The following is a 26,848-nucleotide window of genomic DNA, read 5'->3' on the forward strand; positions in this document are numbered from 1 at the left end:
TTTAATCCTGTTGGGTATTAGATGAGGATTAAATACTATGGGTTGGACTCAATGATCTGGAAGGTCTTTTTCAACCTGATCAATTCTGTGATTCTGTTTGTCGCCTGTTGCCAACAATGAGCAGAAATGTTGCTCTAAATTTCCTGTAGTACAAATTATGAACAGGAGGAAAGGAGGTTCTGTTTTCATGGGATAGTCAAAGTATGTTTATTACTGATTTATTATTGTTAAAATTTCAGGTTCTTTTCTAAAAATAGGTTTCAGCTTTCATGGGCATAAGTTGCTTAATATTAAAAGAAAGGGGGGGGGGGGGGGGAGAGGGAGAACCAATGCTTTCCCATCTCTGTGTTTTGCATATAAAGCTTTCTCACCCTTCCTGCATGGTGATTGCCAAACTCTCTCTGTACCTCCTGGCTTGCTTTCATGTGTGAGCTTTTGTGTGTGTCTGCTGGACTGATGATTGCTTTCCGAGTCTGGGAGTCCATGCCTGCTCTGTTTTCCTTTCAAGCCATGTGAGACTGGAGTTTCAAGAGTTAGTGGTACTGAACTGTCTAAGAGCAGAAGACTTTTTGCAGGAGCACTGTAACAGCAGCTCAGAATCACTCAATGGTAGGCTTGCTCTGATGGGTTTAGCAGAGAAAAGAGGATTCCTGACAGCAGTATCATCAGGTGGAAGTGTTTTAGTTACTCTTTTGCCTTAGCCAACGCTGAAAGGAGTTACACTAGGAAACCAGTGAAATGGAGAGGGGGGCTAGATTTCACAGTTACCTTTGAAGCCAATATTTATCTGTGCAGTAGATGTGCTCCATAATGAATTGTCCTGTCCCTATCCTTTAGTTATCCATCTGGGGAGCTACAATGCACATTGGCTCCCTTCTAGCCAGCATGTCTGGGTTCACCTCCCATGGGCAGTGTGCAGTGGGAAACTGTGGCTTGGGGTTCCAAATGAAAGGAGAGCAAAAAGGACCCTTGTGATAGACTTTTTCTTCCCCAAGAGAGCCACATTACTGTGTTTTCACCTCTATTCCACAAAGGGTAACTTACACATACTATCTTTGTTTATGTGCTATGGTGAGCAATTGATAATTAGCTCCAAAGCAGTTAAAATGTTGAAGTACTTGGTGACAGTTTAGGACACAGGCAGGGCAATCTTGTATACAAAAATTTGGTGATGGAACTAAAATGTACCACCCTTGTCATCTTGCAAAGATCAGTTTCCTTCTTAAATAACTGTGAAATCAAATCTAATATTGTTCTAATGTTAATACTTCTGTTAACTTCCTTGTTGGGCTCATTTTTCCCTGAGTGAGAATGGTTATGTCTGACACTGGAAAGCGCTATAGCTTTGAAACTTTGTCATGTAAGTTAATTCTACGTGTAAAAGGCATCAGAATTTCATTTAAAACCTCTACAGAAAATACAAACAAAACATGATATGGGTATTTATCTATCCTTGCTATTCCTTTCATGCCAGTTACTGCACATCTTGCTATCTTTTCCCAATTCTAGTCAACAGTGTAATGCTGCATAGTAAAATAGAAGTACAAAATTCAGCTGTGATTATTTTCAATTAACTTTCTTCCAAGGAGATGTATAATCATATTTCTATCTCTTTATAGTGAGAGAAGCAAAGATGGTCAGGTCCAAGTGTTCATCCCAAATACAAGATTGCTCATGATCCTTCTCCCACTGTCTTTAGTGACTGGATCTATTGTCTAACTTTTAGGCACTTGCTATATACCCTTTATCTGTCATTGCAAGTAACCAAGATTTTGTGACACTGCTGCACTTGTTAAGCTCACTAGTGTGCAGAGTTCACTTGTGCAAAAAGCCTTGTGTTAGCCTTGAAGTACATTATTTGTCTTCAGAGTTTAATTTAATAACATCTCCCTGGATGGACAGCTGCATGGGAGATAATCAGAAGTTTGATATTATGGCTTTAGGGAGTGCATTTTGTTTCTCTAATTGGTCTATATTCCACCTGCACAGAATCTGACTTAATAGATGCAGAGGGTTTTGCAAGGTAAGCATCCCTGAAACTCAAGGCTGGAATTTTTTTTCGCGTCATGTTTTTGCATTGTTTATTTGTATATGGTTTGCAAAATCCATTGTGACTATACTTAATACTTTACTTTCATTTGAGAAATCATTCATTTCCATTTTTAGCAAATAATTTTCAGTAGTATTTATTATCTAATTATTTTTTTTTATACTCTGTCCAAATCCTTAACCATTGTGCACAGAACTGTTTCAATGTAAAATAATCAGAAAGTAATTAAAGAATTTTCACTTATTCTCAGCAAACTGTATTCAGAGGATGAGAAGAACACCTCCCCTAGATGAACTGCAGCCACCTCCATACCAGGATGATAGTGGTTCTCCTCATCTTTCATGTACGCCTTCGGAAGTTGGAGACAGCAAATGTGAATTTTCACAGTGTAGCAACAGTCCCAGATGTTCATATAAGTGCCCAAGTGAGGGAAGCATGGGACATGAAATAGAAAGCTTTCATAACAAAGGATATGAAGAGGATGTACCAAGTGATAGCACAGCTGTTCTCAGTCCAGAGGTAAATGAAAATAGTTGAGTTCTGAAGCATTGTGTGGTGCAAACTTTTGAGAGCTTTTTTATCTGAAGATGAACGCACAGCTACACAAACACTGGCACAGCAGCTCATTCATTTGAAAAGTAGTTTGTCAGGACATATTGCAGTAGGATTTCAGATTGTACTTTACAGTTGTCATTATGACATTTTAACTTTCAATCAGCTTCCCAGTAAGAGTGAGTTGTTTTTTAAAGCAGTCAAAAAACTTCATCATGCTATGAGGACTTTAGTCAGAATTCTTTTTCTTCCACACAGTTTTTCAATCTAGCTGAATTAAAAAACCTGAAACACTCTGTTAATGCTTTTCAAACTGGACACACCATGATATAACACATCTTTCATGAAAATGAAATATTACAAAGAATTTGCAAAAACAGTTGATGGTAATGTAGAGGTTTGTTCCACTTAATTTTTCTGCTTTTTTCTGCTGTAAACTGTAATGATATCTATTTATTTTACTATGAAGAAATCCTTCTTTCTGACACATACTTCCTTCAGTTATCTTTAAGAAAGGTTACTGCACTGATATCTGCGGGTAAGTCTACATTAGTGGTGTCATGTGCAAAAGAGGCTTTTTGGTGCAAATCTGTCTTTCACCTCTATCTGACATTTTGAAGTGCATATTAGGCTCAGTCTTGCTGTGCCAGCAGCTGTTTCTGTCTTATTTTCCCTCATGCTAAGTTGATGCTGCATACCTGGGGTCTTGGTGCAATATTTGGAAGGCCCAGTTGCAACGTTCTCCAGTCTCTACCTGCCTGCGTGTACCTGGAGATCAGCTAGGACCACAATCTCCACACAGTGTGGACATATGGCCCTTGAACCCTATGGGATTGCAGCAACTCTAGTCCTAGTTCTAACTGGTTTGTGCCACGCTAGTCATTAATGTAAGCACACTCAGTAAAAGCTGACAATGCTGCCAGCTTTTTTTATAGCCATGCCACAACTTGAAGCTTTTGGAGGAATGAATTCCTATAGCTGTATAACAACTAATTTAACATAAGTACATAACACTTTTTTAGTCCAAAACATCTATTAATTTACATGAACAAGTGTCTCTTTTGTGATATGAAAATGCACAGGAGAACCACTTGGTTTTCACACTTGAAATAACTTCTGGTATAGTCAGTAGGTTGATCTATAATCATACAATACCTTTTTGTTTTGATATCACTATCGAACCGTTGTAGCAATACAGGTAATCAATATGCTCTTCACAATTTGAAGTGACAATATTCAATCTTAAAATGAGGTGTGAAGTATGCTGTTTACAAAAAGTTCAAAGGATATATTCGAAACAGATCCAGATCCATCTTATACAGTTCCAGTAATATTCTGTCAATAAAACCGTGGTATTTTTTGACACATTCATAGAACCCTTGAGGACTGCAACAAGAGCTGCAAGTGCAAGTAGGTGCTGTACTCTTTGCTGGTGTATCACTGTGCTCTCAATCACTGTCCAGCTCTTAAAACACTGTAAATACATTGACTTAAAAACGTGTGTATGCTCACACTGAAATAAAGGTAGTTCTATCTCGTAATAAATGTATATACACTACAGCATGCACGGCACAGAAGAAGAGATCATAAATAAGAGTCTAATCTGAGCTGTGTTTGATTGGCTTTTGGATTTTGCTGGTATTGGCCAGGTAGTGTCTTGATTTCTTCTCAACTGCTAGTCAGCCATCTCCTCAGGCTTTGGTTAAATGGTCTTGTTTGTGAACAGAAAGATTATAGTCTCTTCATATTGCTTAGAGAAAGCCATACATTTATATACTGGAATTAATAAAGGAACAATAAATAAATAGCTTTTATTCTTTTTCTTCAGGATATGTCAGCTCAAGGATCGTCTTCACAGCTTCCTAAACCTTTTGATCCTGAGCCAGTAGCTAAATATGGCACACTGGATGTGACTTTTGACTATGACTCACAGGAACAGAAGCTTTTGGTGACAGTGACAGCTGTCACAGACATTCCCACATACAGCAGGACAGGTGGAAGCTCGTGGCAAGTACACCTAGTTCTTCTCCCCATAAAGAAGCAGAGAGCAAAAACCAGCATCCAACGGGGACCATGCCCTGTCTTCACAGAGACTTTCAAATTTCATCACGTTGAGTCTGAGATGATTGGGAATTACGCAGTTCGCTTCAGACTGTACAGCGTGCGTCGCGTGAAAAAAGAAAGGATTGTGGGAGAGAAGATTTTTTACTTGACAAAACTGAATCTTCAAGGGAAGATGTCAGTGCCAGTGATACTGGAACCTTCTTACAGTGTCTCTGTGAGTACTAACTGAAGCAAAATAAGAATGCAGCAGTACACAGCATCCTGAATCTTGTCAGAATAGTGTATTATAGAGCCATCCCCTTGATTTTTTCTTTCACCATATTAACAAGATGATAATTTCCTTAAAGGTTCTGTAAGCTTTCCACCTGCAAAAGCTGTCCATATTTTTCCTTATAAATCATTAGAAAGATCCAGTCCATAAATAAGGATATAGTAGTAAATATATGTATACATGGAAATATACATACATATATATAGGTATTTAATAATACAGTTTTAATCTTTACTCTGCTATCCACAGCATTTAAATTAAAAGGAAAAAGGAAAAGAAAAAAAGCTATATTAGCAAGTGCCCTCCATCTGTTCAAATTAAATCTTGGTTGCAATAGATATTTTCCTTTCAGGAATGAAAGAAAGGAAAAAGGAATTCTGAGAACACAAAGCCATTTTTAATAACTTCCCTTTAGAACCTTGTACATAATTGATTTCTGGTTCAGTCTGAAGTGAAAAACAGTGTAATATGTAGTTCCAACTGAAGAGGGTTTTTGTTTTCGGATAAAAACTCTGCCTATCTGCTGAACAAATTCTATTTTTGTCCCCCCATATAGTTTAATTTCTTTAATAGAGCAATAGTAATTGAGGGTAAGCTTAAGTATTGCTATGAAAACCACAAGAGATTACTACATGGGCAGTGATCATCATCTCCTTTTGCTTTTTTTCTAAGTATTTAGGCATGCAGCTCGTGGCTTGGACAGATTCACTCTGATATGGTTCAAGAACTGGCTAGAGGGCCGGGCCCAGAGAGTGGTGATGAATGGTGCCACATCCAGTTGGCAGTTGTCATGAGTGGTGTGCCCCAGGGATCAGTGCTGGGCCCAGTCCTGTTCAGTATCTTCATTGATTATCTGGACCAGGAGATTGAGTCCAGCATCGGTAAATTTGCAGATGACACCAAGCTAGGAGCAGATGTGGATCGGTTGGAGGGAAGGAGAGCCCTGAAGAGGGACCTTGCCAGGCTGAATGGATGGACAGAGGTTGATGAGATGAGGTACTGGAAGGTGTCCATAGAAGGGCTATGGAGCTGGAGATGGGCCTGGAGCACAGCCCCGTGACAAGAGGCTGAGGGAGCTGGGGGTGTGCAGCCTGCAGAAGAGGAGGCTCAGGGCAGACCTCATTGCTGTCTACAACTACCTGAAGGGAGGTTGTGGCCAGGTGGGGTTGGTCTCCTCTACCAGGCAACCAGCAACAGAACAAAGGGACACAGTCTCAAGTTGTGTCAGGGGAGGTCTAGGCTGGATGTTAGGAGGAAGTTGTTGGCAGAGAGAGTGATTGGCATTGGAATGGGCTGCTCAGGAAGGTGGTGGAGTTGCCATCCCTGGAGGTGTTGAAGCAAAGCCTTCTTATGAGGAGCAGCTGAGGGAGCTGGAGATAGTGTGAAGCAGGAGACTGAGGTGAGACTTCATTGCTCTCTACAACTGCCTGAAAGGATGTTGCAAAGAGGTTTGTGCTGGTCTCTTCTCACAGGTAATTAACTATAAAACAAGAGGGAATGGCCCCAGACTGCAACAGGGTAGGTTTAGACCGGACATTAGGAATTTTTTTTCACAGAAATAGTGGTCAAATACTGGATTGTGCTGTTTGGGGAGGTGGTTGAGTCACCATCTGTGAATGTGTTTAAAGGTTGTTTAGATGTGGTGCTTGGGGCTATGGTTTAGGGGTGAGCTTTGTAGAGTAGGGTGAGTGGTTGGCCTCGATCTGTGGGGTCTTTTCCACCCTGAATGTCTGTATGATTCTCTGATAAGGTGCATTGTACATTCTGAATTAAATTCTCCTCGTTCAGCTGCAGTGCTTTGTTGTTGAGAAGCCTTCTCACCTGACAGGCTTTTAATGATGGTGTTTCTTGAACATGTGACAGCTGTCCTGTTTTTTTTCCCAATTCTGCTTATTATATGGATTTTATGTATCAAATATACCTTCTGTCACTGAACCTTCTTAATCCATTCAAACAGCTATGCTAATCTCTTTTGCAGGAACTTACTTTATTTGCTTCTGCCTGTGCCTGATATTAATGTGGGGTTTTTTTTTAGCTCATCATCTGCCTTCTGGTTGTATAAGAACACTTTTTATCCCATGAAGTTAATGTTTTTGCCATTATACCTAAAGCTGTTCGCCAGAGAATGTGGTTGGAGTTAGACCAGAAGTTCAGTGCCTTTCCAAACAGAATGGCATGCTTACATCGGGGAGCCTGTTAAAGTGTGGACAAGTGCACGCCACGGCCAATGCAGGAAACTGGAATGGTACTTAAGTAGCTGCGGTAGTCTGAGGGATGCCAGGCTCCCCTTAAACAAACCCATAAGGGCAGAGGACCAGCCCAGGGGGATGGACCTGCTCGTCCAAGGACACTGTGGTACCGTATCACAGCTTAGAAGATAGTGCCTGACTGATCTCTCTCCCACTTCTTCTCCCTGCTTTCTTGCTTCCCCTTTTCTTAGCAATGTGTGTTTTTATCTTGGTTCCTGGGGGAGTTGGCCTGTGGGGAGCTGAGCCACTGAGGCCTTGTAGGCCCCGCTTCTGGGGGCAGTTTTGGCTGACCTTAGGCCGACTCAGGGTGGAAAGGTTGGAACAGTCTAGAAGGCCAGTTCGGGCCTAGTGTGTCTTGTACTTATTCTACCTGATTGCCTCAAGAAAGGTGTTGAGATACTGGAATGTGTCCAGAGAAGGGTGATGAGGCTGGTGAGGGGCCTGGAGCACAGCCCTGTGAGGAGAGGCTGAGGGAGCTGGGGGTGTGCAGCCTGCAGAAGAGGCCAGGTGGGGTTGGTCTCTTCTGCCAGGCAAGCAGCAACAGAACAAGGGGACACAGTCTCAAGTTGTGCCAGGGGAGGTCTAGGCTGGATATTAGGAGGAAGTTGTTGGCAGAGAGAGTGATTGGCATTGGAATGGGCTGCCCAGGGAGGTGGTGGAGTTGCTGTGCCTGGAGGTATTGAAACAAAGCCTGGATGAGGCACTTAGTGCCATGGTCTGGTTGATGGTCTAGGGCTGGGTGCTAGGTTGGCCTGGATGAGCTTGGAGTTCTCTTCCAACCTGGTTGATTCTATAATTCTATGCTCTTGTAAATAGAACTTCTCTTTAAAACTTCTATCCGTGTGCAGTATCCTCATTCTCGCTCCTGGAAAGGGGTAAGAGTCAATTCCGTTCTCCAGAACTGGGTATGCTGGTGGCCCAAACTGAAACAGTAGGTTTCAGAGCTACTCATAGCTTGAAATTTACAAATCTGTTCACAAAATGTCTTTCTCACCCAAGATTTCACCCTGTTCCTCACCTCCTTATGCTGTTTCTTGCATTAGCAGCTATTATCCTCAGGCTGTTGCCACTTGTCCTTAACAGTCCTGCCTTGCTGCAGCTCTCCCACGTAACAGGGAATTCCTCCTCAGCCCCCTCATTTTATCACATGCTACTTTCCAAGTTCAGTATACGTTTGAATGTGGAGGAAGGAACAGGACTTATGTGAGCTAACCAGAGTGCTGTTGTCACATCACCTCTCTGTCCCTTTCAGCTTTGATAGAAATTGGTCTTCACATCAAAAGTTTAATCAATCATGGTTTGTTCTGAGTCGAGTTTGCTTAGGAAGGTCTTTTAGAGAGATTTTCATTTTAGTACAGTGGTAGACAAGTTTTTTGATCACCCAAGTTGGACTTTAGAACCTATGACAACGTAGTTTATTTTTCTTCAGGAAATCACTGTGGACTTGTTTGTAGTTTCATTCTTCTCACCCAAAGAAAGTTTCCTGGCAGCGAACAACACTGTGATATGATTATAAAAGCATATAAGCTAAACTGCTTGGATGAAATATGTTTGGGAAATAGATAGTAAACTACATACAGTAAGTGTATTTATATATAAGAATATATAATATATAAAAGAATTATTTAAAAGCAAAATGAATGTCATCCTGTTCACCATCCCACAGGTTGCCTTTTGGGATAGAATAACAATAATCATACCTTTTATTTTTTTGATTATGGAAGTACAGTTTGGATGACCAAAACTTACCTTTTCATGCTAAGCCAGTCTAGTAATTATGCATTATGGATTGTCAGTAGCAAGATGTTTACCATGGACAATTAAAATTCCCTCCCTCTCTGCCTCCCTCCCTCTCTCCCTCCTTTCCTCTCTCCCTCCTTTCCCCCCTCTGCCTCCTTTCCTCTCTCCCTCCTTTCCCCCCTCTCTCCCATCCTTCCTTCCTCCCTCTCTTCTTCCTCTCTTCCTCTAAATAAAAATGCTAGCAAAGTGGTACTTACATTTCTGGGATAGGTTGACAAATGAGGACTGTCAAAGTCAAAGGGAGATTGTAGCCAGGTGGAGTTGGTCTCCCCTACCAGGCAACCAGCAACAAAACAAGGGGACACAGTCTCAAGTTGTGCCAGGGCAGGTCTAGAGTGGATGTTAGGAGGAAGTTGTTGCCAGAGAGAGTGATTGGCATTGGAATGGGCTGCCCAGGGAGGTGGTGGAGTCACTGTCCCTGGAGGTTGTCAAGCAAAGCCTGTCTGGGGCACTTAGTGCCATGGTCTGGTTGATTGGACAGGGCTGGGTGCTAGGTTGGACTGGATGATCTTGGAGGTCTCTTCCAACCTGGTTGATTCTGTGATTCTATGAAAGCATGCTGAATATACATGCCATTGCTGTGGCAGAGTTAACAAAGTCCACTTGGTCTTCAAATTTTTAGAGATTTAAACAAAACTCACGAACAAACAAAACCAATGACAACAGCAACAATAACAACAACAAACCAGTGTAACATAAGGGCCTTTTCTCCAACACACTAGCAAAAACAGCACTTGAATTTAGCTTTCAACTACCTTGCTGATATCCAGATAGAAGGCAGGTTCCTACTTTGGTAACTGCATCTATCAACATGACCCTGAGTATATAATACTAGCATGATTCTTTGAAGTCAGCAATGTGAACAGTTTAATTTATTTCTCAAGATCATCAGTTGGTCACAGAATCACAGGATGTTAGGAGCTGGAATGGGTCTTGAAAGCTCATCCAGTCCAACCCCCTGCCAGAGCAGGATCACCTAGAACAGATCACACAGGAATGCATTCACGTGAGTTTTGAGTATCTCCAGAAAGGGAGACTCCACAACCCCCTGGGCAGCCTGTTCCAGGATTCTGTCACCCTCACAGTGAAAAAAATCTTCCTCATGTTTAAATGAAACTTCCTGTGCTTTACTTTCCACCCATTGCCCCTTGTTCTGTCAGCTGGCATCACTGAGAAGAGACTGGATCCATCTTCCTGGCACTCAACCTTTACATATTCATAAACACTGATGAGGTCACATAGCCAGGATACAGATTGTCTCTCTGTCCTAATACTTCTGCACTGAGTAAAACAACAGTTAAAAACTAGTATCTTTTGCCTTTAATCAAGTTGCTCGAGAAAAATTATTTACCCACTTTGATCCTCATAGTCTTTGTTATCTGGGTCAGCAAATAATGGAAACTATGTTTCAGGCAAGGTATTGCTGTTTTAAGTGTATGATGATGCTTTTCCATTTCTGAAATTCCCTCAGTTGAATGGCAGGCTGTGACTGACTGCTCTAGATTAAATCATAGAATCATGGAATCCTATGTTGGAAGAGACATCCAAGATCATACAGTCCAACCTATCACCCAGCCCTGGCCAGTCATCTAGACCATGGCACTAAATGCCTCATCCAGTCTTTTCTTGAACACCTCCAGGGATGGCGACACCACCACCTCCCTGGGCAGCCCATTCCAATGGCAAATCACTCTCTGTGAATCAATCCTCTTGACCAATGCACTTATTTCCTTGGAAAGCCAGTCCATCAGTGACAAACAATACTCTCTAGAACTGTAATCTTGAATGTTTTAGACAAATGAAATGGAAATGGCTCATCAGGTGTCTGTGAGGTTCTCCAAATATCATTCTCTGTGGCTTAAGTATTATCTCCCAACCAGGGCTGTAATTTCAGAGAGCACTAAAGGAAATAATTATACTGTAAAAACAGACTGTAAATTTCCCACAAGCAGCTTTGTAGGAGTTACAACTAAAGATTATCGAGGTTGTCATTAGGATGGATTTTCCACTTCTGAAGACTAAAGGCTGCTGCTTAAATCTTCCTCAAGCATACAAGATACATTTTTTTAATTTACGAATGCAAAGGAATGTTCTGTTTCCCGCAGAGATACTGAGTTCCCTAACTGTTTACTTTCTAGCAATTTGAGTGCTTTCTCGTTTCCTTGTATGTGTGCACACAAGCATCCTCTTGCATTACTGTCTTTCAAGCATACAAGAAAAAGGAAACTCACAGAAACAGTGTGTTTGTAAGTTGGAGACACCTTTCAGCAAAAGCATGGGTGTTGTTTTCCTGCAATTTATTTCCACTGGTTGAAATCCTTATCAGAGAGATTGCAGAAACAGGTGAAGTTACCTCATCTGCACATCGATCACTTACACTTTTGCCAAACATTTAATTTTAGATTTTGCTTTACTTACTTTTTTACTTTACTCCCTTGGGCTTTGCAGTGTGATACAAGTGTTTGTCACTAGCATTCTTTACTTCAGATCCAGGCAATCATGGAATCATAGAATCAGTCAGGTTGGAAGAGACCTCCAAGATCATCCAGTCCAACCTAGCACCCAGCCCTAGCTAATCAACTAGGCAATGGCACTAAGTGCCTCATCCAGTCTTTGCTTGAACATCTCCAGGAATGGCGACTCCAGCACCTCCCTGGGCAGCCCATTCCAATGCCAATCACTCTCTGGGAAGAACTTCCTCCTAACATTCAGCCTAGACCTCCCCTGGCACAACTTGAGCTCTGTGCTCCAGGCTTCTCACCAGCTTCATCACCCTTCTCTGGTCATGTTCCAGCACCTCAACATCTCTCTTGAATTGAGGAGCCCAGAACTGGACACAATACTCAACATGTGGCCTGACCAGTGCTTAGTCCATTTGCAGAACGACCTCCCTTGTCCTGCTGGCTGCACTGTTCCTGAGCCAGGCCATGATGCCATTGGCTCTTCTGCCCACCTGGGCACAGGGCAACGAGTCCTTTTGTATTTTGGAAGAGTCTGTATTTGGGATCAGACAAGCGTTTCTGTTCAGACTGCCTTTAGCAAGGGATCCTGTTAATCTCTTGTCAGGCTTGACCCTCCCATTTTCTGACCTTCAGCTCCATCTTTCACAGCTCCTTTGTTTCTGTGGACTTAATCAATTGTCAGCTGACACCCAGAGAATCCAGTTTATGGGATCATGGAATCAGCCAAGTTGGAAGAGACCTCCAAGCTTATCCAGTCCAACCTATCACCCAGCCCTGTCCAGTCAACTAGACCATGGCACTAAGAACCTCATCCAGTCTTCTCTTGAACTTGCCCTTCTTTGTGGTGTGCATGATAGCTCGAAGAACTGAAGCAGATTCCTTCCATCTACAAACACCTGGTGATCTTCCAATCGTGAGATTAAACATGACTTAAATTACAAAGGGTACCACTAGCAGATTAAATTAGAGCTGGGTGAACCTCTCATTGCAGATGATTTAACTGATAAATGCACTACGTGTGTACTTTTAATGTTGTGGATTTGTTGCATGAGTGTCTGCTCAAGCAAATACTAATCCATGGTTTGGCTGCTTATAAATTCTGGTTACTGTTTGATCACTGAATCTTTTTCTTTTTTTCTCATTTTGAGTGTAATCAAGAGGGAGAAGTGAAAAATGAAATTATTTGCCATCAATTTCCCCAGGGAGCAGGGAATAATTCCATCTGGACAGAGCTGTTGTTTAAAGAAGTCTGTGGTCAGGGAAGCTATCCCACAGTAAATCCTTCTAGCCTGAGCAATTTGACAGGGAGTGAAGGGAGGGGGAGGCGTTAAGTGAGTGTGGGTTAGAACTGTTAGAACAGCTTCATCAGGAGTGTAGGTAAAATGTCTGCATTTTGTGTCAGATGTTCTTAACTAAATTGCTAGCACAAACATCTAACAGCTTTTAGTGCTTGAATGTTTCTTTATGCTACATGTCTTATCTCAGAAAACAGAATTCGGTAATAAAAGGCTTCTTGCCTCTTTTCCTCTCTTTTGCCTGTGGCTGTATGAAAAGCTGGTAGATTTTAGCAGCACTTTAGTAAATGCTGTAACTTCCCATTGTGCATCCATTTCCAGTTGCCTCCTCTGGCGCTAGGGTTTGCTGTGCAAATTTCAAGCCCATCGAATCTACCGAACAGCAAAGTGACCTTTTGTAATCTGGCAAGGAAGACAAAGGTGTCATTTAAGTGCAGATGAATAGAAGTCGCAGAAAACCACAAAGGCTTCCTTTTGTGTCTTGTTCTGCAGAGCTGATCATTTAAAAAACTCACAGACACAAGTGCTAACAGCAAATTCTCACGAAATCTGCAACGCAGCACAAAAGTCTTGCTATGAACTTGTTCAGAATGGAATGTTTTTTGGCCATGATTAAGATCATATACCTTTGTTTTGCCATTTTCGTTTTGTGCCTAAATGATGCCACCCTAAAGTGTTAAATCAAACTTTATTTTAATGATCCTGTGTCCCCATTGGAAAACCCACAGAGGTTTTAAATTTTGTTCAAAAAAATTTAAATCTAAATTACTTAAAGTTTGAAATTTGTGTAGTAGTATTATGCATCTAAGATTATAGCTCCATACATTATGGTATCTATGGTAAATTAAAGCTGCAAGTAGATTTTTTTAAGCTTTTAGTCCCTTGGCTATAGTGACTGAAAGAATTATTTTCAAATTGATCTCCATTTTACAATGATTGTCTTTGAGAAAGCAATGTGTTTTGAAAATTCTCTATGCAGAAGTTGGTGTTTTTTCTCCTGAGAGTAAAAAAACGCCAGGTAGAGCAGAAACTTTTGATGAAGAATGTGAATTTTGTAGAATTTTATCATTTCACATAAATCTGACTTTCAGTTACATTAACAGTAGTCACCAGTCGTGTCCCCAGGGATCAGTGCTGGGCCCAGTCCTGTTCAATATCATTATTGATGATCTGGATGAGGGGATTGAGTCCAGCATCAGTAAGTTTGCAGATGAAACCAAGCTAGGAGCAGGTGTTGATCTGTTGGAAGGTAGGAGAGCCCTGCAGAGGGACCTGGCCAGGCTGGATGGGTGGGCAGAGGCCAATGGGATGAGATTGAACAAGGCCAAGTGCAGGGTTCTACACTTTGGCCACAACAACCCCATCAGTCCTACAGGCTGGGGACAGAGTGTCTGGAGAACAGCCAGGCAGAGAGGGACCTGTGGGTGCTGGTAGATAGTAGCTGAACATGAGCCTGCAGTGTGCCCAGGTGGGCAGCAGAGCCAATGGCATCCTGGCCTGGATCAAGAACAGTGTGGCCAGCAGGACAAGGGAGGTTATTCTGCTCCTGGACTCAGCACTGGTCAGGCCACACCTTGAGTGCTGTGTCCAGTTCTGGGTTCCTCAATTCAAGAGAGATGTTGAGGTACTGGAAGGTGTCCACAGGAGGGCGCCAAAGCTGGTGAGGGGCCTGGAGCAAAGCCCTGTGAGGAGAGGCTGAGGGAGCTGGGGGTGTGCAGCCTGCAGAAGAGGAGGCTCAGGGCAGAGCTCATTGCTGTCTACAACTACCTGAAGGGAGGTTGTAGCCAGGTGGGGTTGGTCTCTTCTGCCAGGCAGACAGCAACAGAACAAGGGGACACAATCTCAAGTTGTGCCAGGGGATCTAGGCTGGATGTTAGGAGGAAGTTCTTCATAGAGAGAGTGATTGGCATTGGAATGGGCTGCCCAGGGAGGTGGTGGAGTCACCATCCCTGGAGGTGTTGAAGCAAAGCCTGGATGAGGCACTTAGTGCCATGGTCTGGTTGATTGGCTACAGATGGGTGTTAGGTTGGACTGGATGATCTTGGAGTTCTTTTTCAACCTGCATGATTCTATGATTCAATCTGTATCTTGGAGGAGACAGCTTGCACTGTGCCAAGATTAATACTTTAATAGTTTGTCTCAGTTCTTAAAAATCTGCATTTTACAGTAGTTCCACCTAGGTTTTTCTGGTGCTTCACTGACCTTGAAAGGCTCTTGCTATTATGGAACCTCAGTCCCTCTTTTCACCTGCTTATTAAAATACAGTGTTTATAGAGGAAGACAGAGAAGAGTTATCAAAATAAACTTACATAGACATTGTTTCAAAGAAATAGAAACTTTTGGTCTAAATATTACATTTCCTGCAGTGAAGCTGCAGTAACAAAGTGGCCTACAGAAGACTGAATGCGGATTTCTAGGGGGATGAAAAGCATCTGGTAGGATTGTAATGTTGTCATGAGATCAAAGCTTTGTGGTAGCTAAGTTTATGTTCTTGTTGTACCAATTAGCAGCTTCAGTGTTAATATTTTACTATTTGGCACGTGATCATGAAATTTATGGTTTGAGCAGGTAAAAATGTAACTGTTTCTCTTGCCTTTTTGTTAGCACTCTTGAATTTGAAATGTCTAGACAGAAAAGAAAAATCTCTTAAGAAGAGAGTCAAAAGTTTGTTATTTTCAGTTCTAGTCCAGCTTAGAGACTTAGCAAAAGTCAGGTTAGTTACCAACAGATGTGGTCATCTCAAAACACCTTAGTTGGAACACTCAATGGATTTCCATAATGTGAATAATAAGCTCTGTGCTAGAGAAAATACTTTAGAGAAGACATTTAATAATACTGAGTACTCCTGTTTTTTCCCTTTGTCTTGCAATGAAGTCTTTATTCAGTTGTTGATCTGAGGCCCATTGATCTCAGCTCTCTTTTATCTTCTCCAGTTCCTGTTTCTTCTCTTCCTTGTAGGACCTTTATTTTCTTTCAAAAGACAAGTTTCAAAAGAAAACTGACAAAATACAACCTTACTTTTCTGTTTTTCTCATATCCTTTACCTGCTTCCCCCAAATTCTCTTTCTCCCCACACAGACACAGAAATTGTACCTTTGTTTATACCATTTAACCCTGTTTTTACCCAGTAATATCAGTCTGTTTCCAATCTGCTTCACACCTGGCTGCTTCATTTTTCTTAATGCCTCGCTTCCTTTTAATGTTAGAATTTGCCAGTTCACAACTGAAAAGCAGAGTATTGCTGGGCCAGCACGAAACAAAATGTTGGGAGTCTTTTTTTTTATATGTGAAATGGAAAACAAAGTATTGCTCAGATTGTTCCATCAGTGAATTTGTTTACTTCTTTTAATGTCTTTAAGCCTCTGGAGCATTTTGTAGAAAAAAGGTTCATAATTTGTTATACACTAAGGATTGAGCAACAGGCTTTTGTTTATTTCAAACCTGATCCCTCTCTCAAAACAAAAGACAAAATACTTTGATTTAGAAGATACTGTAGGAAAACGTTCAAGTTTAGACCCTCCAGATTGTCATCATGGTCTGGTGGATTGGATAGGGTTGGTGATTGGTTGGACTGGATGAGATTGGAGGTCTCTTCCAACCAGGTTGATTCTATGATTCTTTAGTTCTATCTACTTGATTCTTTCTCTGCAACAGTTCTGAGGTGCAGCCACTTATGGGATCATGCTGGCACTGAGCACTGGATGAGCACTAAGTGCCCCATCCAGGCTTTCTTGAACACCTCCAGGGACGGCAACTCCACCACCTCCCTGGGCAGCCCATTCCAATGCCAATCACTCTCTCTGCCAGCAACTTCCTCCTAACATCCAGTCTAGACCTCCCCTGGCACAACTTGACACTGTGTCCCCTTGTTCTGTTGCTGGTTGTCTGGGAGAAGAGACCAACCCCACCTGGCTACAGCCTCCCTTCAGGTAGGTGTAGACATCAATGAGGTCTGCCCAGCTCCCTCGGCCTCTCCTCACAAGGCTGTGCTCCAGGCCCCTCACCAGCTTCCTTGTCCTTCCCTGGACACCTTCCAGTATCTCAACATCTCTCCTGAATTGAGGAGCCCAGAACTGGACACAGCACTCAAGGTGTGGTCTGAGCCGTGCTGGGTACAGGGGCAGAATAACCTCCCTTGTCCTGCTGGCCACACTGTTCCTGAGCCAGGCCAGGATGCCATTGGCTCTCCTGCCCACCTGGGCACACTGCTGCCTCATCTTCAGCTACTATCTACAGGAATCAAAAATGTTCCTGTTTCGTGAGTTCCAAGAATCACCGAATGAACATATATGTACACATTTCAGTGATTTAAAATTTGCAAGCCCTTTGAAATTTATTCTTGGAAACAAAGAACTTCTGGGGAAGTAACCAAAAGAGTTAAAATTCAGAATTTGCATCTTAGGGTCTGGAAGTTTTGGAATTTTGCTCAAGGTCTTCTTTAGTAGTAATAATTCATTTTGTAATATCAGTGAATGCTTATTAAGAAGGAACTGGAATGCTACTTGAAACTTCTACCAGGCTTCTTGGAAACATTCTGTTGAGAAAAACTAGTTAAAAAGTCAGTATGAAGCATATTACTCTGGCTTCATAATTTCTTCTTGATAGGTATCATGTCTTCTATAATTTGAGATCAGTTGGGCTTTATATGTCAGATGAACTTACTTGCTTTTACAGTTAACTTTTATCTTCATGAGGATTTGTGCTATTTAGGTTTTAAGACTGATCTGGTGCCCGTGTCAGCTATTGCTGGAAATGATAGAGACATTTGGAATCTGGAAGAATTAGCTTCACAAAATCATTATGCCATCTTAAAAGGGTGCTAGCAGGTTCCTAAATGAGTCAAGCCATATTTGAAAAAAGCTGTGGATCCAATTTACATTTTTCATGAGAGCATCATGTGGCTGGCTGAGGGAGCTGGGGGTGTGCAGCCTGCAGAAGAGGAGGCTCAGGGCAGATCTCATTGCTGTCTGCAACTACCTGAAGGGAGGCTGTAGCCAGGTGGGGTTGGTCTCTTCTGCCAGGCAACCAGCAACAGAACAAGGGGACACAGTGTGAAGTTGTGCCAGGGGGGATATAGGCTGGATGTTAGGAGGAAGTTGTTGGCAGAGAGAGTGATTGGCATTGGAGTGGGCCGCTCAGGAAGGTGGTGGAGTTGCCATCCCTGGAGGTGTTGAAGAAAAGCCTGGCTGGGGCACTTAATGCCATGGTCTGGTTGATTGTCTAGGGCTGGGTGCTAGGTTGGACTGGATGATCTTGGAGGTATCTTCCAACCTGGTTGATTCTATGATCAGAAAGAAATGTACTGATAATACTCAGCTGCAATGCAAAGTGCCATTTCATGGGCTAGATTGTGCCCAGTTTCTTGTTTTCCCTCACTGATAGCCCATGAGACCAAGAAAGTAGGAATAACTGTGGTATGATTATCGTGCCAGTGTAAAGAAAGTTTGTTGTATTGGTTTGGTCTTGGTTCAGTTTGGTTATTTTCCCAAGGCCTGTAATGAGATGTTTAAATGACAAAAATTAATATTGGTTGCTTCTGTCAAAGGTGTGATGAGAATGCCTGAGAGAGAAGATTTTTTTGTTGAAGCTTGCAAGGTAGAGATGAAAGCATCACTTGCTGACTTTTACAGTGGCATTCTTCCTTTCCCACTCAAGAAAAAGGGTCTATTGCAAATTGCTGATCCTGGATCAGTGAAATTCCTTGTAAACTATTTTATTCTAGACAGAGTGCATTTTGTATTTGCATTTGTCTATTTTTCTACTCATAATTTCTCAGTTTAGAGTAACCTTTAAAAAGCATGAATAACAATTTCCTGCACTTGATTATCTTCAAAGGTCCACTAATGTTTTCCACTTTCTGATCCAAAGTTTAATGTTCTCCAGGATGGACAAGTTATGTTGCAGGTCTTATGTTAGCAATTGAAGTAAATAAAGATCATAAAGGCTGCTCTTCATCTTTGGCTATTATTTCTCCTGAGTTACAAAGCTATAGAAACACAGAATTAAGAATTAGTTGCTTCCAGCCTGCTTTAGTCTTTTGTTACCACTAAAATGTGTGAAATGAGTATGTAAAAGGATGTTCATTTCTTATTGGTCGATTGAATGGAACTTCTGTTATTGTCAGTAAGTTACTTTACTAATGTTTTATGCATTACACTAAAATTTGGCTTCTCAGTAATGTGGTTCCCTAAAATACATGGAATTTGTTATCTGTTTTGTAGGGTTGTGACTCTCAAATGAGCGTGTCAGAACTGTCCTGCAGTGAAAGTACCTCCTCTTGTCACTCGCTGGTGCATGGCTCAGCTCCAGAAATCCTCATTGGCCTCCTTTATAATGCTACCACTGGAAGATTATCAGCAGAAGTGATAAAAGGCAGCCACTTCAAAAACCTGGCAGCAAACAGACCACCCAGTGAGTGAAAAGCTTTTTTATCCTAATGCTTCTGTACTGGTGAGGCTCTCGGTAGCACAGACTTCAATCCTATCGTTTAGTCTTATCCAATCAAAACGAAATAGAGCAATCATCAACTAATCTGTTTCATGTTTTATATTTCTAGTCAATTGGGAAATAGCAAAATCTAAAATTCAAAATATTAATTGTAAGCTGACAAGACTGTTTTAATTTTTCATGATGACTGACTAATAAATTACCTTTATCATTATGATAAATTGCTAAATTACTAATGCCTCACATCACAGGCCAAGAATGAAAAGTTAGTGTTTAAAGAGAAAGTACATGCCAGCTAATATTAACATAAACACTCTGAACAGTTGTTGCTGTTCCTAGAGGGGTTGATACTGTAGCCTTTCATTGCTTATGTGCCTGTGTACATGTGGTGGTAATATACATAACTTGGGAACGTTAGTGAAGACAGCATTGTGTCTTCACAATGACCTTTGGTGTATTTGATGTGCAGAAGAAATGTTCACCATTAGGAAAGGGTTTGAACTGTGTGTTCAAGCATTTGTTCAAAAATACATTTGTCTGAAATACTTCTAAACTTTATACACTCCTAAACTGGAGCCAGATGGAATATCACGCACATGTGGTTTTGCTGTCTTTAATTGTTTGATATGGCTTGAGAAAGTGAAAGTTATTTATTTATTCATTTCTTTATTTATTTTAAGGTGATGAGTCTGATTAACTTTAATTTTAGCTGGACATACCTACCTGGTCCTCTTGATTATGTCTGGAGGCTCAGGTTGTAGACCCTCTTTCTGTTTCTCAATCCCCAGATTTGTATGACATTAGACAAGTGCTACAAGATTAGAAGAGTACTACTAGATTAGGTAGCAGGCTGACAAGATTTCATAAGTAATTTGTACCTCTCACTTTGTCTTCAGAATGCAGGAAGAAAACGAGTTTAAGACTGATCCTCTTCTTTCTTGGCCCATGTTTTATTGTATCCATCAATTACATTTAGTTCTGCTTTGCTTTCTCTATACTTTTCACACTAATGGAGCCAGGCTTTGTTAACATGGCCAGAGAAGGAAGGCAAAAGAGGAATCTCTAATACTTTTATATAATTAGGTAGCTAGTCCCAGGGTCACCTATCTGGAAATAAAGCATTGAAATGAATGGAGAAAGCCAAGAATACTGAAGAGCGCTGGGATGGGAGAGGGAATGAACAGGAGGGAAAGGACCATGAGACTTGGAGGGAAAGGACCATGTGTTCCCTTAAAGCAAAATCAGTAGTAACTTTAAGCTTATCTTCTGTAATTTCTGCAGAGAGATGAGCTTTTCTTCGTATTTAGAATATGCAACTTAGAGGATTAGTGCTTGTTTTGAAGACAAATACATTGGTTCCCTGGTATCTTAATTCCCAAAGTGTGCTTTCTGAGCTCATACTGTTCAGCTAGCACTTTTGTGTGTCACTGGGGTCAATATCTGTTCCAAATTGCAAGAAAGCAGCATAGAACATGGCACATAGCTCTGTAATGCTATGTTCTGTCTCACCCTTTTGGAAGGAAGATCCTGTGTGTTACCTCTTGCCATTCTCTGTGAAGAATAGGGAAGTTTTGATATTAATAACAATAATAGTTCAGTCATGCTCAGGAAAATCTGGATTTGGAGTTTGTTGTTTCTAGAAAGCTGAAAGCTAATGCTCTTTCTGGGTCTGGTAAGACCATGCACAGCATATTGTGGAATCCCAGTTTCTTTTGTGGACCATTTTGTCCACAAAAGGCTATCTGCCTCACCTCTGGCACACTTTTAAATAGAGTCCCATAGTTGAATTTCAGATAGTAAGCATCCCTCAGCTATTTTTTGGACCTAAGTTCAAAGTCATTCTCATGCTCAAGTCCATCATAGTTCAAGAACCACAGCTCAGTTATCTGTAACTATAAAAGCTAAGGGCAAAACCAGCTTAGTTTTCAGTTCAGTGATTTTTTTTTTCATTTTATTGCTTTTAATATATGAAGTATAACTACTGTGTGCAGTTTTTCTTAATATGCTGGAGTTTGCATGAAAAAGCATAAGGTTTGATAAGAAGGATGCAGTGACTTTGGCCCAGTCTGCTCTAACCTAATGGTCTGCACGATTCTTTGTGTTGATGTGCTTTAGAACCCAGTAGCTATTGGTGCTAAGATAACCCATGACATAAGCAGTGTAATTTTTGTTAAAGATTACACAAAAGCTGCACAAAATTTTCATTTCATTAAATTTTACCCAATGATCCTTTTGTTCAATCCTTTTTTCTGATCTATGCTGCTAAGGTTTTCTGTTCTTCCACTCCAATGAAAAGTGTTTCCTCTTAAACTTTAACCTTTGATCCTCTCTCACCCAACTATTGACATCTGGTCATTATTTCTTTTACTGCTTTCCACCCTCTGTTGTCAGACGGACTGTTCTGTTGTCTAAAACACTTGATAGGTGGACAGGTTTATATAATCCGAGGTGAGTTCCTGTAGAAACTAATTGGATGTTGTCTTTTTCATGCAAAAGAAAACTTGCCAGCAGTAAAGCAATCCACAGCTGCCTACCATATTGGTTCATCAAAGCAGATGCTTATTATTTGTGGCACACTCTGTAGTGCAAAAGTTGCTTTTATCTCTGATTATGGATGTTGGGATTTCAGTGTACCTGCAAAGTGAAAATATTCAATGTGATTCTTTTTAGATGAACACCAATCTTCTAATAATGTCCTTCATTAACATGAGTAAGTCAGAAATAAAGAATGAAACACCATATTGTTTTGTACAGTTTTGTATTTCCTAAAAGCAGCCAGCTACACAGAATGTGCATCCTTCTGCAGGAGCGTGGCTTAGTGCTTCTGGGCAAGTGAAAACAAAGCTTTCCAAATAAGGGTTTATACCCAAATACTAACACCAAACATGCACTGTTTAATCTCACATCTGCTTCTTAAAAGCACTTCTTAAGAGCACTGTGCAACCTGTGTTTTAAACAACCATCTTGAGTGAAATAAATTCTTCTGAGAGATACATTAAATTTATTCCTTCACAAATCTAAGATTTTTTGTTTGCTTGCTTGTTTGTTTTGCTGCTGTTGTGAAAACTTCCACCTTTGAATGCACTTTGCTACATTTTAGTCTTCCAAATGAACAAGACTGAAAAGTGAGAACCACATCCATGCAGAGATTATTCTAAGCATTTCATTCTGGCTTTTTTGGATATCATCACTGTGTAGCGACATGTTTGGTTGTATTTCTCTCTCTCTGTGTCAGCTGCCTTCATTCCATTTTGCTTTATTCTTCTTTTCTGAAAATTCAATGGTATGCTTTACAGTGCTGTGGCTAGTTGGAGCTTGCTAAGTGTTAATGTAGTTCTAAGTCTGTTTAGAACAAATGAGGCGGGGGTTGATGGGAAGAGGATTATGAGGTGTACCTCTAAGTTAATACATTTACAAAGTAGTAAAGCTAGTTAATTTGTTAGTATGTTTGGAATATTTTGCTTATTTGCCATCTTTCCATGTGTCTAAACTTAAGCTGCGTGCAGTCAGCCTGTTACACACCGTATCCTTGTATCTTGCAGATATCTCACTCTTGAAAACTTTTGTTTTAAGGCATCTGACATTGCAAAATATGATTTATTTTGTAGATACATATGTTAAGTTAACACTGCTGAACTCGATGGGGCAAGAGATGTCCAAATGCAAAACTTCAATCCGCCGAGGACAGCCCAATCCAGTGTACAAAGAAACCTTCGTTTTCCAGGTGGCACTGTTTCAGCTCTCAGATGTGACACTTATACTGTCTGTGTATAATAAGCGCAGCATGAAACGAAAAGAGATGATAGGGTGGATTTCCTTAGGTCTCAACAGCTCAGGAGAAGATGAACTCAATCACTGGACTGAAATGAAAGAATCCAAAGGACAGCAAGTATGTAGATGGCATACTTTACTTGAATCGTAGTGGACACTACAGAGTGCAGTCGTGGTTTTAAGAGAGTTTGGTCTCTCGAGAAGACGATCATCCCCAGTCACAAACAACAGATCTGTTGTGGAAGTAAAAAAGCAAAAGTAGAGGTCAACATTCCATCGTAAAGAATGCACAAGGTACAAAATGGGTGGGATTTAATGTATAATCTTCACTTAGTGTCAGACACTTCTTGGTGTCAGAGAAGCCTTGCTGTACACAGACACGTTAGTGGTCCCTCCTCCATCCACCTGATGCTGTATTTGTTTGGGATTGTTTTGTGGTTTACAATTCAGAAACATTTTATGTAAGGTTCTCTAATGTAAGCTCCTTCTCGTGTACTTTTTGTATTGCTCTAATAATGTAGCTTCTGACCTGCCTGCGTACAGATTAAAGGTCAATAATTTGCACTTGGAAAGAAAAATAATGGTCTGTAGAGCAAAAGAAGAAAACAAAAGTCACCAGTGGAGAACTTAGTAACATAGCAAATATGAACATACTGTTGTTTTACGCTGAGATTCTTTCCAGGAGCTTAGTACAAGTAAGTTTTTGGGGGTTTTGATATGCAGTTGGTTTGAAAAATACTAGCATTTGGGCATCAGGTGAACTTTAACATCAAACTAATGTTTCTTCAGCCTGTGACAGGAACGAGCTCTATATATGGCATAAATTGGGGTTCTCCCTCTTGCCTGTACTTCTGTCAGATACAAAGAGACCAGATCATTAGTTTGGTCCCTTCCAAATTTCCTTGGACAGGTTGTACTGTGAAACTATGTAACTTTCTGTTGAAAGCACTTCCTGTATTCCTGTATTCCAATGTAAGGAAGCTCATCGAGCACCACTTTACTAACATATATTTTCATTAAACAAATTGATACCAATTTCTTTAAAAGGTCATCAGTTAGAGGCTAGGCTGAAAGACTGTAAGGGGAAGTGGCAACAGTGGAACTGCTTTGAATGAAGGCGAAGTGCTATGGCTTTGGTTGAAACAGCCTCTTCCAAGCTATTTTAGGCATTACTATGTACTATGGCTTTGGTTGAAACAGCCTCTTCCAAGCTATTTTAGGCATTACTATGTACTATGGCTTTGGTTGAAACAGCCTCTTCCAAGCTATTTTTGGCATTACTATGTACTATGGCTTTGGTTGAAACAGCCTCTTCCAAGCTATTTTAGGCATTACTATGTGCTATTTGTTGGAAGCAGAGATCAGACTGAGAACTTTTACCTTTCTTCTTGGAGAAGAGAACAACAGTACGTTATTTTTCTAGTGATTTGCCAGCAATGGAATGAATCAATGGATGCCCAAAGTGGAAGTTTTCTTTGCTTGTGTTCAGGTTGGGACGTGCAGCTTTCTAACCATGCAGCTAAGAAGCTGCAGGTGCAGCAGAAGTTAGCCATCTGGTAAATATCCATGTCTGAAATCAGGGAAATATCAGTGCTTCTGAGATTCCTATTTGTCCTAAATAACTGAAATCACACTCATTTACTGCCTGATTAATCTAATTCTTACTGCTTAAATTATGGACTATGGAGTAAATATTACAAATATTCTTTTTGCTTGTAATTAGAAGTTTAATTTACTTACTGCTGTATGGAAAGAAAGTGATTTTTTTATTTCTTCTTACAAATAACTTTGATGTCTTAATATGGGACCTCACTGACTGTTGTAGCACTCATCGGGTAGAAGAGTGAAGTTTTGGGGTTTTTTTTAGATAATTAGTGGTAACTTTCAGCATTCTCATTAGGACAAATGTTTTTCTCTTTAATTTCTTTATAATGCCTTTGAACAGTCCTAGCATTAGTGCATACAGACAGAAAAGTACAGTGAGATTTGAGGCAGTAAGTATGCTATAATAGAAATACTTCACATTGTTCTCAAGATCTCACAACACTTAACAATTTCATTAAGTTCTTCTTAAAGGAAATTGTAATTCCGCTTTTTGGTTTACTTGGTGCCTTTTGAGGGGCTTATTTGCAGTGTCAGGCTTTCAGATTTTATGATTTAAAGATTTAAAACGTTATTACAAGGCTTTTGTGTGTGGGTGTGGTATTGAGCTGCTGCTTCATTTGTGGAAACTTTATTTACTACATACACATCATGCAAAAACTTTCTTGAAACAGTAACCATCTTGCAGTAATAGAACACAAATTATCTCTTTCAGTCCTTTTCCTTCCTTGGTTTGTGAAGTACAATGTTGAGTGTAGAATTTAGTAAGAAATCAACATTAATTTTATATGCATATGGAAAATGCTCAGATTTCCCCATCCTTTCAACTTCCCATGTAACAGAAACACTGATTTAGAAGCTCTTCAAGAACAATTTTTCTGTGGTCATGGAACTGTTTTTTCTCCTTCTGTTTGTGGACATTTGGATACTTTTTGCTAAACCTGAAAGTTGTCTCTTGATGGTTGTCTCTTCATACAGGTTTTGCTTTATCAAATAATGCATAGTACTTAATATAAGCAAGAACTAAGCAAATCAATTCCAGTGGAGAAATGAACATCACCATTAAAAACAATTAAGTCAGTTTGGAAGGTGCAGCATAAGGTTAGTTCCATAACCAAACTAAACTAAACTCTGTCATGATTTATATTTCTGTTTGTGGGTTGCATTGCTTCAATTTTACATCTAACCATTAAGATTTTGAGCCACGGAAATCTTAATTTAGACCCAGCAGAGATGTATAGCAGTCTGTGTGTGGAACATTTGAAGAGAGAAAGCTCTCTCATGTGACTTTTCCCAAGATCCTGTCTGTGCTTCCCAGAAGGAGGCTTGGCTTACTTGCATTTATACTGCACAAAGGCTGGGAACTGAATGTGTAACGAAAGGAAATTAATGTTTGATTTTGAGGCAGTGGAATGTGAATTGTCCATGCAAAACCAGTCATACCAATAATTGGATTCACCCTGGGATTTTTATGATTTAGGTATTGTATCAGTAGCTGTCATGTTGGGTTTTTTTCTTCCTAGATCTCATAATTTGCTTGTCATTTTGTTTTTCTTACTCTTTTATGCAAACTTATGATTTTGTATTTGAAATCTGCCTTTCGATATCGGGCGGGGAGGCTTAAACCCTGCATAAGGGCTTATATATTCAATGTGGGTTTGTACATTTAGTTGGGTCTTAAGCATGGAACAGAATTTCTAAAGAGCAAAGTATCAGAAAAAAATGTACAGGCATTTATGTTTTCTTCACAGCTGTCTTTGCCTTTTTTCCCCCGTAGCTTTCTGTTGTTTACCTTTATTCAAAAGTACAGTAAATACTTGGAATAGTTTATCAGATTAATTACTCTTTCGTGTGCCAATATACCCTGTAGAGATGACTGTTCTAGAGTTGAATCTGTTTCCTGTCAGTGTAGCCTTGAAGAGTTATCACACAGTGCGTTCTTACAGGTTCCTTTCTGTGAAATACTTCTATCCTTTCTGCATCAGACCTGTGTGGTTTAACATTTAGAACTTTTCACATGGGTCTTCTTAAGTATTGTAAGTATGACAAAAGCTAATTAATTTCTCTAAGGGTAAGGTTGTGCAGGGCAGTACAGGCAAGCATGATATTACTGCACAGAGGAGGAGGTGTTGTGCAATGTCTGCAGGACATTGCTGGCTTCCATGTACATGGAGGCAAAGAGTCAGCAGGGCCATGCTTCTGCTTACCATTCAGCCAGGTGGCACAAGCAAGGAACACAGTGCTGCTAAGAATCAAAGCTGGGTCTCTGTGGTGCTGCCTCATGC

The 26,848-nt window shown here is 40.6% G+C and overlaps 1 protein-coding gene across 7 annotated transcripts in view; it reads left to right on the forward strand.

Annotated features, from left to right (window-relative positions):
- The window catches only part of SYT14 (synaptotagmin 14), a 116,812-nt gene extending 92,143 nt beyond the window's left edge, over window positions 1–24,669 (forward strand). For 5 of the 7 annotated variants that reach the window (XM_064164428.1, XM_064164424.1, XM_064164427.1 and 2 more), the window contains 5 exons: window positions 2,301–2,569; window positions 4,431–4,880; window positions 18,965–19,154; window positions 21,582–21,638; window positions 22,799–24,669. In XM_064164428.1, the coding sequence (XP_064020498.1) occupies window positions 2,301–2,569; window positions 4,431–4,880; window positions 18,965–19,154; window positions 21,582–21,638; window positions 22,799–23,112 (1,280 nt within the window). In that variant the 3' untranslated portion in view covers window positions 23,113–24,669. The remainder of the gene's footprint in view (window positions 1–2,300; window positions 2,570–4,430; window positions 4,881–18,964; window positions 19,155–21,581; window positions 21,639–22,798) is intronic. The other 2 variants (XM_064164425.1, XM_064164422.1) reach the window with 1 other exon arrangement.
- Window positions 24,670–26,848: the final 2,179 nt, after the last annotated feature.

Source organism: Pogoniulus pusillus, chromosome 25, assembly GCF_015220805.1.
Source record: "Pogoniulus pusillus isolate bPogPus1 chromosome 25, bPogPus1.pri, whole genome shotgun sequence".
Taxonomy (NCBI): domain Eukaryota; kingdom Metazoa; phylum Chordata; class Aves; order Piciformes; family Lybiidae; genus Pogoniulus; species Pogoniulus pusillus.